This window comes from Procambarus clarkii, chromosome 76 (genome assembly GCF_040958095.1).
Source record: "Procambarus clarkii isolate CNS0578487 chromosome 76, FALCON_Pclarkii_2.0, whole genome shotgun sequence".
Classification (NCBI taxonomy): domain Eukaryota; kingdom Metazoa; phylum Arthropoda; class Malacostraca; order Decapoda; family Cambaridae; genus Procambarus; species Procambarus clarkii.
In genome coordinates, this window is record NC_091225.1 from 11,089,818 (window position 1) to 11,103,563 (window position 13,746).

Here is a 13,746-nt window from a genome sequence, read left to right on the forward strand (position 1 = left end):
TACGTCCAAATTTAGCCATATCGCGCATACCAGCCAAAAGTGACGTTCTTTTTAAGAGGACGGGTTGGTCCATGAGACAGAGCAAGACTTTGTACTCGATGCATATGGTACACACACACACTTTTGCTTTCTGGGTTTTCGTTCTGAGTGCTTGTTATTTGTTCATGAACAACAGTCTTTCCACTGTCTTCTTGGCCATAATTTACAAGTAAGTGCGACACCAGAGCCTGACTAAAAACTGGAATTGATGGTTTTGTGCTTGTTTTCACCAAATACACGTTAAAACAATATAGCATTGTTATGTCCACAAGATGAAAGAAGAATTTCCTTGTCCACTTTACACTTTTGCAGACATACTCGATGGGACCAACCATCATGTCACATTTATCTCCCAGTCTCATATTTATATTGTACTCAATGACACAATCTGGTTTATACAATTTTCCATCAGCTCGATACATCACTTTGCCACTGTCAAGCATTTCACCAGTGTGAATAGTTGACAACATATTGACTTCACAGTCTGTCTCTCCAATGCTTTGATAAGATCTTGTCACATTTTCTTAGTTCACAATCATCTACATGGATATTATTGTAAAAAATTGGCATTTCTTTCCTGTTTGTTTTTACAGTGCCACACACTCCCATGTTATGTTCAAGCAAGAACTTTGTTAGCAAGGGGTTCGTATAATAATTGTCAGTGTACAGAATGTGCCCCTTGTTCAGCAGTGGTTCCACGAGCGTCTTCACACTGCCAGAAAATCTGTGAGGATCTCGAGCGGGTATGTCTACGTCTGTACTGGAATATCATATAATATATCGATCACTATTCTGGTTTCACAGTTGCACAGTACAGTACAAAGAATTTGAAACCAAAGCGGTGCCGGTTCGATGGGATGTACTGTTTGAAGAGAAGATGTCCCTTGAAAAGAGCTAGGGATTCATCAATGACAAGATTCTGTCCAGGTACAAAGAAATCATGAAATTTACCTCTGATATTACTGAACACTTTTCTCACTCTCCAAAGTCGATCATTTCTATCAAAATTTGCAAGGTTTTCAAAGTGTAGTTATTGTAGACGTATCAGGAACCTGTCTCATGACACGTACTTGTTGAACACTGGGGGTTGGAACAGCACAGTCTTTGTTCCAATAATCCTGTGTTATGTGTTTCACCAAATGTTTCATGAGCATACACAGAACAAAGAACACATACAACTCTGCCACGGTGGTGTCCTGCCAACATATCGTATGTGAAGCAGGTAATAAGCCACCTCGCAATGAGTTGCCCTGCATATCTGTTTGTTTGTTCAACCAGATGTTTCATTTATTGCTCATCAAAATATGAAATAAACGATTCACTTTCTGTCATGTTCTCACCTGTGTACGGGAACATGGGTGCAACCCCATACATCACTAGCATCAAATTGAGGTTTGTGTGGTACAAAAATATTAGTTCTCGCACACACATTCAACCATGCTCCTTGTACTGGGAGCACCACCACAAGTGACTCCACGGGTGTATTATTTTGCAATAAATCTCCTTTGGGCAGGAGTTGCAGGTCTTCTACATTGTTTACTAGCAGGGCGAGCAGGAAAAGTACTGTATAAACGCGCTAATCCGGACTATATGGGAAGGAACCCCAGCCGGATTAGCACATTTTCCGGATTAATGTACTTTTTCACCTTGAAGTCCAAAAGGGAACATTTCCAACAATTTTTATACCACAATCATGATTTGAATTGATACACACTAATTAGTGTGTGGGTCTGGGTGGTGGTTAGCTGCCTGGCTAATAATTGGGCAGGGCAAATGGGTGGGCCGGCAGGGATTGGTGGGTTCAGGCAGGTAGGTTTTGTATGGGTGGATGGCAGGCAGATGGGCTTGGTGGGTGAACAGGTGGGTGGGTGGGCAATCAGGCAGGTGGGTAAACAAGTGGGTGGATGGATGAGCAGGCAGGCAGGCAGGTGGGTGGGTTAAAAAATTAAATTTAGATAAAAATTTAAGAGAATAACATAAAGCACATAGAGGTATCTAGAGACAAGATGAAAAAATGTTCAAGGAGCTAAGTAAAAACAAAGCAGTTGGCCCCGATGGAACTTCATCTTAGGTTCTGAGAGAATGTGCACCTGAGCTCAGCATTCCACTTCAGTTAATTTTTCAGGCATCGTCCTAGCAGATATGTGGATGAAGGCTAACATGGTTCCAATCTACAAAGGTGGCAGCTGGGAAGATCCCCCCCCCCCTTCATTTATAGACCTGAATCATTGACACTTGTAAAAATCAAAATATTGGAACAAATAAATACAGTATAATAAAATGGGTAGAATACCTCGAGGAAAACAATATAAGAAGACAGTATGGTTTTCGATCTGGAAAGTTTACATGGTTTCTATGATAGTCACATATTTTACAATAGAGAGATGGTTGGGTTGACTGCATCTATCTGGACCTAAAAAAGGCTTTTAACAGAGTTCCATATAAGAGGTTGTTCTGGAAACTGGAACATATTAGAGATGCGACAGGAAGGCTTCTAACGTTGCTGAAAATCTTTCTGAAAAAGATGAGGGTGGTAATCAGAGACATTGTATCTGGAGGAGAGTTACTGGCAGAGTCCCGCAGAGTTCAGTTCTTGCAGCAGTAATGTTCATCATCTACATAAATAATATACCAGATGGAATACAGAATTACCGTATATGGTGGCATACAAGTCCATCCGACACATAGGTCGACTCCCAAAATTTAGAGGTGTAATTCAGGTTTATGACTATTTTCACCGCATAAGACAAACCCCCCCAAAAAAGTGCCATCTGTAAAGGATGATAAAGAGATAGATGGTAGTTATATAGGTTATAATAATTGTGTATGGCAGTTTATAGGATGTAATGATTGTGGATGGCAGTTTATAGCATGTAATGATTGTGGATGGCAGTTTATAGCATGTAATGATTGTGGATGGCAGTTTATAGCATGTAATGAGTGTGGATGACAGTTTATATCATGTAATGATTGTGGATGGTATTTTATAGCGTGTAATGATTGTGGATGGCAGTTTATAGCGTGTAATGATTGTGGATGGCAGTTTATAGCATGTAATGATTGTGGATGGCAGTTTATAGCATGTAATGATTGTGGATGGCAGTTTATAGTGTAATGATTGTGGATGGCAGTTTATAGCGTGTAATGATTGTGGATGGCAGTTTATAGCATGTAATGAGTGTGGATGGCAGTTTATAGCATGTAATGATTGTGGATGGCAGTTTATAGCATGTAATGAGTGTGGATGACAGTTTATAGCGTGTAATGAGCGTGGATGACAGTTTATAGCATGTAATGAGTGTGGATGACAGTTTATAGCATGTAATGAGTGTGGATGACAGTTTATAGCGTGTAATGATTGTGGATGGTAGTTTATAGCATGTAATGATTGTGGATGGTAGTTTATAGCATGTAATGAGTGTGGATGACAGTTTATAGCATGTAATGAGTGTGGATGACAGTTTATAGCATGTAATGATTGTGGATGGCAGTTTAAAAAAATCAGGAATGAACTAATTATGGATGACTTTAAAAAGATGTACTAACAGTAAGGTTATTAGAATGAGACAACAATTATATGTCCTTTCCTTACTCCTTTCAGGTGATTATTTTTATGACCTGGACCGCAAGTATAAGCTCGAAGGCAAAGTGAGCGCTATTGATGTAGATCTGGTAAGTGTTGACGTAGGCCTGGTAAGTGTTGACGTAGGCCTGGTAAGTGTTGACGTAGACCTGGTAAGTGTTGACGTAGGCCTGGTAGGTGTTTACATAGACTTGGTAAGTGTTGATGTAGATCTGGTAAGTGTTGACATAGGCCTGGTAAGTGTTGACGTAGACCTGGTAAGTGTTGACGTAGGCCTGGTAGGTGTTTACATAGACTTGGTAAGTGTTGACGTAGACCTGGTAGGTGTTGACGTAGACCTGGTAAGTGTTGACGTAGACCTGGTAAGTGTTGACGTAGGCCTGGTAGGTGTTTACATAGACTTGGTAAGTGTTGACGTAGGCCTGGTAGGTGTTTACATAGACTTGGTAAGTGTTGACATAGGCCTGGTAGGTGTTGATGTAGACCTGGTAAGTGTTGACGTAGACTGGTAAGTGTTGACGTAGACCTGGTAAGTGTTGACGTAGGCCTAGTAAGTGTTGACGTAGGCCTGGTAAGTGTTGACGTAGGGCTGGTGTTACGTAGACCTGGTAAGTGTTGACGTAGACCTGGTAAGTGTTGACGTAGACCTGGTAAGTGTTGACGTAGACCTGGTAAGTGTTGACGTAGGGCTGGTAAGTGTTGATGTAGGCCTGGTAGGTGTTGACGTAGGCCTGGTAGGTGTTGATGTAGGCCTGGTAGGTGTTGACGTAGGCCTGGTAAGTGTTGACGTAGGTAAGTGGTAAGTGTTGACGTAGACCTGGTAGGTGTTGACGTAGACCTGGTAAGTGTTGACGTAGGCCTGGTAAGTGTTGACGTAGGCCTGGTAAGTGTTGACGTAGGTAAGTGGTAAGTGTTGACGTAGACCTAGTAGGTGTTGACGTAGACCTGGTAAGTGTTAACGTAGACCTGGTAGGTGTTGACGTAGGCCTGGTAGGTGTTTACATAGACCTGGTAAGTGTTGACGTAGACCTGGTAAGTGTTGACGTTGGCCTGGTAAGTGTTGACGTTGGCCTGGTAAGTATTGACATAGACCTGGTAAGTGTTGACGTAGACCTGGTAAGTGTTGACGTAGACCTGGAAAGTGTTGACGTTGGCCTGGTAAGTGTTGATGTAGACCTGGTAAGTGTTGACGTAGACCTGGTAAGTGTTGACGTAGACCTGGTAAGTGTTGACGTAGACCTGGTAAGTGTTGACGTAGACCTGGTAAGTGTTGATGTAAACCTGGTAAGTGTTGATGTAGACCTGGTAAGTGTTGACGTAGACCTGGTAAGTGTTGATGTAAACCTGGTAAGTGTTGATGTAAACCTGGTAAGTGTTGATGTAGGCCTGGTATGTATTGATAATTATTGATGTGGGACCTAGTATATACTGATGTAGACCTGGTATGTATTGATAATTAGTATTGATGTGGGACCTAGGGAGGGAGGGAGCCGGTCGGCCGAGCGGACAGCACGCTGGACTTGTGATCCTGTGGTCTTGGGTTCGATCCCAGGCGCCGGCGAGAAACATTGGGCAGAGTTTCTTTCACCCTATGCCCCTGTTACCTAGCAGTAAAATAGGTACCTGGGTGTTAGTCAGCTGTCACGGGCTGCTTCCTGGGGGTGGAGACATGGTTGAGGACCAGGCCGCAGGGACACTAAAAAAGCCCCGAAATCATCTCAAGATAACCTCAAGATAACCTAGTATATACTGATGTAGACCTGGTATGTATTGATAATTATTGATGTTGGACCTAGTATATACTGATGTAGACCTGGTATGTATTGATAATTTTTGATGTGGGACCTAGTATGTACTGATGTAGACTTGGTATGCACTTGCTATGTACTGATGTTGGTTTGTGGTATACTATATATTGATGTGGAATTAGTATAAATTGATGTAGACCTGGCATGTTTTTCTTTAATTTGGTTATTCTCTGGCATAGATTATCAGCGGACCAACCACCTATCACTTATCATAGTTATTCTTGTGATTATTTTCACAATGTTACCTTGACCTTCAGGTTACCTTGAGGTGCTTCCGGGGCTTAGCGTCCCCGCGGCCCGGTCGTCGACCAGGCCTCCTGGTTGCCGAACTGATCATCCAGGCTGTTGGACGCGGCTGCTCGCAGCCTGATGTATGAGTCACAGCCTGGTTGATCAGGTATCCTTTGTTTTGCAAATTGCTTGCCAGAAATTTTTTATATACTTTTTTCTGATGGGGGGGGGGGGGGAGCCCCGTTGGCTCTCTGAAGCTACCAAACTGACTTGTGCCATATTAACACTTTTGCTGTTCTAGGGCGATCGCTCCACCTTTCCTAGTGATTTTGGGCGTTCCGAAGGAGCACGTGGTAATGCTGAAAAGTGTATACTCTTTTCAACTTTGTCACCTTAATTCTTGTCCTAGGTTTTTCAATTTTATATCAATGTGTTCACAATAGAATGCTCTACAGGACTAAAAGCATATACACTCCAAAAGCCCGGCTTACCACCAGCAGCAAACAGAGAAAGTGAGAGTGAGTTACCCAGGATCGCGCAAGAGTGATAAAATGTGTACACTTTTCACTTTGGTCACCTCAATTTTCGTCCTAGGTCTTTCATTTTGGTATCAATGGGTTCGCAATAGAATTCCCAACGAGAGTATATGCATATAATGTCAAAAACCGTGGCGCGCTCCACCCGCCGACGTGATGAAAGCAGGCCGCAGTTACCCAGAAGAGAGCAGGGAGGCGCGCCCGGCCTTCCATTAGAGAGCGCGGTAATACTGAAAAGTGTATACTCTTTTCAACTTTGTCATCTCAATTCTTGTCCTAGGATTTTCAATTTGATATCAATGTGTTTGCAATAGAATTCTCTACACGATTAAATACATATGAAGTCCGAAAGCCTGGCGTACCTCCCGCACAAAACAGAGAAAGGGAGAGTGTGTGGTGAGAGTGCTAAAGAGCAATGAAATGTATACACTCTTTTCACTTGGTCTTTCATTTTGGTAACATTGGGTTCGCAATAGAATTCCCTACAGGAGTATATGCATATATAAAATAAAAAAGCCCGGTGTACCACCCACAGCAAACAGAGAAAGTGACAGCGCGTTCCCCCATGAGCGGTCATCAAGAGTAATAAAATGTGTTTACTCTTTTCAACTTTGTTACCTCAATTCTCGTCCTAGGTCTTTCATTTTGGTATCAATGTACAGTGGTACCTCGCATAACGATCGCCCCAAAAGACGAACATTTTGGGTAACGAACGGCCCGATCGGCATCAAATCGTCCCGTATGACGAACGCTGGTTTGAGTAACGTCAACACCACATGGTGGGGTCGCGCTGCTTCTTGCACATTCTTAGACGCCTCCGGCGATGCACATAAATTATGTTGTTCTTGTTTAAAAATGCTAATGATGCTGGGATATAAGAGGGTGACTGCTGAGATGTTGCAAAGCATTGACGTTTTTGTAGGAAAAAAGAAATGAAATGTCTGCTATACAACAAATGTCAAAAAGGTTCGTTCGGTGTTCGGCAGGTAGGCTGCTCCATTATAACAATCTTTCTTTGTTTGAAATGTGTTCCATTTGTTTTGTATTTGTCATTTACGTCTCAATAATGGAGCAGCCTACCTTACATACACTGAATAAACCATTATGACATTTTCCTTTCTTCAAATGTGTTCAATATTTATTTTTCATTTGTCTTATAGCAAAAGGTTCGTTCGGTGGTCGGCAGGTAGGCTGCTCCATGTTTCTTACATACAAAAAACGTAAAAAATAAAAAAAAATGAATTTTGAAAACCAGTACAAATGTCAGAAAGGTTTGTTCGGTGGTCTACAGGTCGGCTGCTGCATGTTTCTTAAATAAAAAAACAAAAACGAAAAATAAAAGAACCTGAAACAATTTGAAAAATGGACAAATGCCATAAAGGTTCGTTCAGTGTTTGTCGGGTAGGCTGCTCCATTATTGAGACGTAAGTGACAAATACAAAACAAATGGAACACATTTGAAACAAAGAAAGATTGTCATAATGGAGCAGCCTACCCAAAAAACACTGAACGAATCTTTTGCTATAACGAATATGAAAGACAAGGGCTGCTGGCTGGGTTAGTACTGCGTGAGCAACCATTTGTAACACACATGCCTCTGGCTCCCAAACACCTGTCCCACACGGTGTTGAAAGACTGTGCTCAGTCGGTGAAATTCAGACCCTATGGTTTGAAGAACATAAGGGTCGTAACATTGGTGAAGGTAGGCGCAATAAGGGCTTAACACAACGGTTAGATGCCAGTGATACAGCACGTATGAGGATGATACAGCGAGCGTATCCAGTTGTAGCTCTGAGCCCCACCCTTGCCATCTCGAATTTATATAGATGATACATAGATGAATCGTTTTCTGCGTTCAGTGATGATGCATCTGATACAAGTAGCATAGATGAACAGTGTTAGCGCTTCCATGGTGGTGGTGTTCATTGATATTTTCAAGAATACCTGAATCTCTTTCTGACTGATGAACACTCTTTGAGGCTAGCTGAATCTCTTCCTGTGTGGGACCTTACAAAGCGATCTTTTCAAGACTACCTTACAAATTGAGCTTTTCCTATAATCGTTTCAATACTACCTTATGCCTTGCAAGCTTGGCTACATACCACCTACAAGTACTAAAGCCAAGGGTGCACGCGAGTGCGTTATTTGCAAGCACACAGAACGATGAAACAGGAAACGAAAATCTATCTGTAGCTGGTGCAAGGAGAGCAAAGTCGCGCTGTGTACCATGGACTACTTCGTTGACTATTACGCACCTCCAAAGTACTGAGTGTGTAATACAGTGTGTTACTGTGTAAATAGTATGTGAAACTGTATATATTGTAATTTTAGTGAATTTTTACCACGTAATATTGTGACAATAAACATTTATTGTGGACACATTACTGACACATATATCACTGTTTCATGGAAAATTATGAACATTCTACTGTATACATATTGTAAAGCTCACAAATATGCATCATATACAATAAAAGAAACAAATAAAACCGCATTGGAAATGCATAGAAAAAATATTTGAAAATATATTTGTGTCAACACGCGGTGCTTGAATGGCCCGCGCGACCGTGTCTGGGAGCTTCACACACGGGCGACCAGGCCCTGATGACGTCACAGCGCACCTTGTCCACGCCCTCACAGCCAAAGTAAGTGGAATTTGGTAATTATTTTTACATAGACATGTTCAGGGACGGTAATTTATCATTTTACAAAGAAAAATGATATTTTGGGGAACATTTGATGTCATGCACACTGGGGGAATTTCACAATAAACACAGTGCATCACACTGGTTACATGGGGGACACTCGTTTTGTATGACGTCCGTTTCACATGACGAACATGGAACGGATTAAATTCGTTATGCGAGGTACCACTGTATTCTCAATGAAATTCCTACAGGAGTACTGTATAGGCATATAATGTCCAAAACCCCAGGGTGCCTCTCCCACATCCAAGATGAAAGCAGGCCAAATTTTTTATATTTTTGATGCCATACTTCATCATTAGTGGAAATAAGGTACTAAAATTTTGACTCCATACTTCGTCATGCGTGGGCGAAAGTATTAGTTTGGTGCCTTCAGTCCTTGGAGTTTGTGTTCCTGCCGAGGGCCAAGAGCCAGAACCTGGCCCCCTCAGAGAAGTGCAGGGAGCAATGGCTATATGAGCTCTCTATATTTAGAATTTGTCATGTCTGCCACTGACCAGGGATACCTCCAGAAAGGTAGGCAAGTTATTATGGACCACTAACTGGTTAAAATTGCAACCTACGTCCGAACAGAGCCAAAGAACTCCCCCAATAGAAAACGAAGAAACAAGCAACACGTCATCCAACCAGCATGCCCGTTTGTTAGCGCCTCCCCCTCCCCCGAAGTGGGAGACGGAACCCCGCTCAGGCGAGCAGGCTGCACCACCCTCAGTTCGTTGATTGATGTGCCAGGTGTTGAGTGTCCTCTCTGGCCTCAAGTTATTTGTCTGGCTTTGCATTTGTGGCTTTGCCAGCTGTGTGTGTGTGTGGTGGCCAGGTGTTCCTACAAGTATTCTGAGTTTTATGCGTCTAGGGTTCCCTTCCCTAGGTGCCCAATAAGTGCTTCCTTGTGATTCAGGGTTCTCTTCCCTGGGTCGTTCGAGTATCACTACCGTTTGAGGTTTTCATCGCTTGGTGTTCTCACCCTTGGGGTTCGCCGGGCGTCTTGGGCTTCTCATCTTGCCCTGAGTAAGGAGTGGGTATATGCTGGGTGGGGCGCACTGTGGCCAGTGCAGCTTGCATTCAGCGGCTGCCAAAGATTCTCACTGGAGACCGGTTAGGCTGTGTGTGTGTTGCTTCGGGGTTCTTTTTATTATTTGTTTTTAGCGCATTCTCGCTTCCTTGGCAGAGATGGTCTGCCTAACTTCCCATTAGGTTAGCCTAGGTTGTGTTTGGTAGTTCTCTGTTGCCCCGAGGTTTCACAGCGATGCTGATTGCCAGTTTGCCTGAAGCAGACAGGGCTTGCTGGCTTAGCTGGCCCCCAGTGCCTGGACTTCCCGTAGGAATAATGTACTCTACGAGCCCTGGAAATCCCCGTGGGCTCTGGGTACATGGGCATGTCTATTGAGCCCCATCTCGCCTTGTGCAATGCCTTTGCCTTGTGGTGACGATCATCCATCATGCCTCCATCGTGCTGCGTGTTGGGTTGGAAACCCCTACGACCCTGAGTCTTGCAGGACGTGTTTCCTGCTTGTTATTCAGTTTACCCATTCTTCGTCTGAGGATGTTAGGGGGGGTCAGGCAGCAGCTTGGTTGCAAGCCATGTATTCTGTGTTTCAACGGGCCTGGTTGGTTGCCTGGTTGGAAGCCCCGGAGATGTCCCATTTGGATTTTAGGGATTAGGATTTAGGGGCATTGGTTATTTCAGCCTTGGTTCCATCCTCGCCCTTGCTTCCCTCCCACTTGGGTGTTGTCCGCCCTGGTCCTCTCTCCCACCCCTCTTCCGGCTCCTGTACGTCTGCGGGTTTCCGGGCCATGTTCGGGTTTTAGCTGATAATGAGGCTTGTGAGGCTTCAGGGGGTTGCCCCTTTCCAACTCAGGGATGGAGGTTGAGCCCGATTTCCTTGCCGAAGCTTTGGGGTTACCTTACCTTACCTTACCTTACCTTACCTTGAGGTGCTTCCGGGGCTTAGCATCCCCACGGCCCGGTCGTTTACCAGGCCTCCTGGTTGCTGGACTGATCAGCCAGGCTGTTGGATGCGGCTGCTTGCAGCCTGACATATGAGTCACAGCCTGGTTGATCAGGTATCCTTTGGGGGTGTTTGTCAAGTTCTCTCTTGAACACTGTGAGGGGTCTGCCAGTTATGCCCCTTATGTGTAGTGGAAGTGTGTTGAACAGTCTTGGGCCTCTGATGTTGATAGAGTTCTCTCTCAGAGTACCTGTTGCACCTCTGCTTTTCAACGGGGGTATTCTGCACATCCTGCCATGTCTTCTGGTCTCATGTGATGTTCTTTCTGTGTGCAGGTTTGGGACAGCCCCTCAATTATTTTCCACGTATAGATTATTATGTATCTTTCCCACCTACGCTCAAGGGAATACAGATTTAGGCTCTTTAGTCGGTCCCAGTAGTTTAGATGTTTTACTGAGTGGATTCTAGCAGTAAAGGATCTCTGCACGCTCTCCAGGTCAGCAATTTCTCCAGCTTTGAAAGGGGCTGTCATTGTGCAGCAGTACTCCACTCTAGAGAGCACAAGCGTTTTGAAAAGTATCATCATCGGTATAGCATCTCTAGTGTGAAAAGTTCTTGTTATCCAACCTGTCATTTTTCTTGCAGTTGTGACGGCTACTTTATTGTGTTCTTTAAAGGTAAGGTCTTCCGACATGAGTACACCCAGATCCTTTACATTGTCTTTTCGTTCTATGTTATGATTTGCCTGAGTTTTGTACGTGGTTTCCGTTTTTATATTATCATTTTTTTCCGTAGCACATGAGCTGGAACTTATCTTCGTTAAACACCATATTATTTTCTGTAGCCCATAGAAAGACCTGATCTATATCTGATTGGAGGTTTGCCGTGTCCTCTGTGTTGCCTACTCTCATGAAGATCCTAATGTCATCTGCAAAGGATGATACAGTGCTATAGGTTCTGTTCTTGTCTATGTCCGATATGAGGATGAGAAAAAGTACTTGAGCAAGCACAGTACCCTGGGGGACTGAGCTCTTCACGGTTGATGGGCTGGATTTTATTTTGTTGACTATTACACATTGGGTTCTATTAGTCAGGAAATTGTAGATCCATCTGCCTATCTTTCCTGTAATGCATTTTGAATGCATTTTATGTGCAATAACACCATGGTCCCATTTGTCAAAAGCTTTTGCGAAATCTGTGTAAATTACTTAAGCGTTTTGTTTGTCTTCCATAGCATCTAATGCCATATCATAGTGGTCCAGCAACTGCGACAGGCAAGAGCGCCCTGTTCTGAAATCATGTTGTCCGGGGTTATGGAGATGCTGTGATTCCATGTATTTTGTGATCTTACTTCTTAGCACTCTCAAAATTTTTTATGATGTGCGATGTTAGTGCTATCGGTTTGTAATTTTTTGCCTCTGCCTTATTTCCTCCTTTATGGATTGGTGTTATCTCTGCTGTTTTTAGTATGTCAGGGATAATGCCAGTATCTAGGCTTTGTCTCCACAGAATGTGAAGGGCCTGCGATAGTGGTTTTTCACAGTTCTTGATGAATATGGAGTTCCAAGAATCCGGGCCTGGTGCAGAGTGCATTGGCATACTGTTTATGGCTTCTTCAAAATCCAGTGGGGACAGGGAGATGTCTGATATATGATTTGATGTTGGTATCATATCCATGAAAAATTCATTTGGGTTATCAATCTTTAGTGCGTTTAGTGGCTCGCTGAAAATAGTCGTACTGCTTCCTCTCCTCAGTAACGCGCTCATTTCTTTGTTGTCATCGGTGAAAGTTCCATCTCCCTTTCGCAGGGGTCCGATACTAGATGTGGTTTTTGATCTTGATTTTGCATAGGAGAAAAAATATTTTGGATTTCTCTCTATTTCACTGTTAGCACATTTTTTGTGTATGGCTGCTGAACAGAGTTGGCATTGAAAGCTCTGTTGGTAATCTAGCTTCATGTTGCATTCTATGTACGTTTTTATCAAAGACATTTTTGTTGAACACTTCTGTTCAGTGGTGGTGGTGCTTACAAGGTGGGGTGTTGACCATTGGGTCAAAACGGGTCGGCCCAGCAGATTCCTCTCCCTGAAGTTTTTCCCATGGATTCTGCCGTTTCTTCAAGGGTAGTGGGCTTGGATGTGGGCTTTGCCCCGGGGCCTTTGTCAGGGGTTGAAGGCCCTTTTGCCTTCTGGGTAGGGGTTCTTGTTGGAGGGCCGGGGGTTTTCGCACCCTCCTTCCCTTCTGCTTTGGTTTTACCACATTTGCTTTAATGTTTAACCCTTAAACTGCGCAACGCGCCTGCAGGCTCACGTCTGGTTTGCGCAACGCGCCTCCGGGTATTTGTATTTTTCACGTTCCATTCAAAACTCCCGCGGCTACATGGGGTTCACATCAGCTTCCTCAGGGCTCTTGTAAACAGACGCCATCTTTAAAAAAAATCGTGGTCCACATTCCCGGGTGTGGGAGCCTCAGTAGTGTGTGAGCAACCAAGGCTGGCGCTCGCAGCATGAGCGCACAGCACTGCTGTTCAGCATGTGACCACAGCATCGCCTAATAATGTCAAAATATATATATAACTTGTATTATTTAGCTATGATAGTGTTATATTAGAGCCTGAGTGTGATAATGACTGGGTACAATGTTCAAATATCAGTGATTCAATGCTGTTCACGATGTTCACAGCGCTAGCCACAGCACCACAGCATTATTTCGTTCATCTAGGAATCTTCAAATGATTTCTTAGGTTCCTTTTCAAAATAAATGTGTGGTCAATTATTCATTTACAGGAATTAGTGACCAGGATTGTGATAATAGCAGGATTGTGGTTATAATTAGCGTTGTGCGTAGTATTGTGGAAGGAGGAATTTTGATGAGGGAGGGAGGGCGAGAATTGA

The 13,746-nt window shown here is 43.5% G+C and overlaps 1 protein-coding gene across 1 annotated transcript in view; it reads left to right on the top strand.

The window, feature by feature from the left end:
- LOC123771429 (small ribosomal subunit protein mS27) overlaps nucleotides 1-13,746 on the top strand; it is a 190,125-nt gene that overhangs the window by 44,321 nt on the left and 132,058 nt on the right. Inside the window, exon 3 of the mRNA XM_045763934.2 lies at nucleotides 3,641-3,711. Coding sequence (XP_045619890.2) covers nucleotides 3,641-3,711 — 71 coding nt within the window. The remainder of the gene's footprint in view (nucleotides 1-3,640; nucleotides 3,712-13,746) is intronic.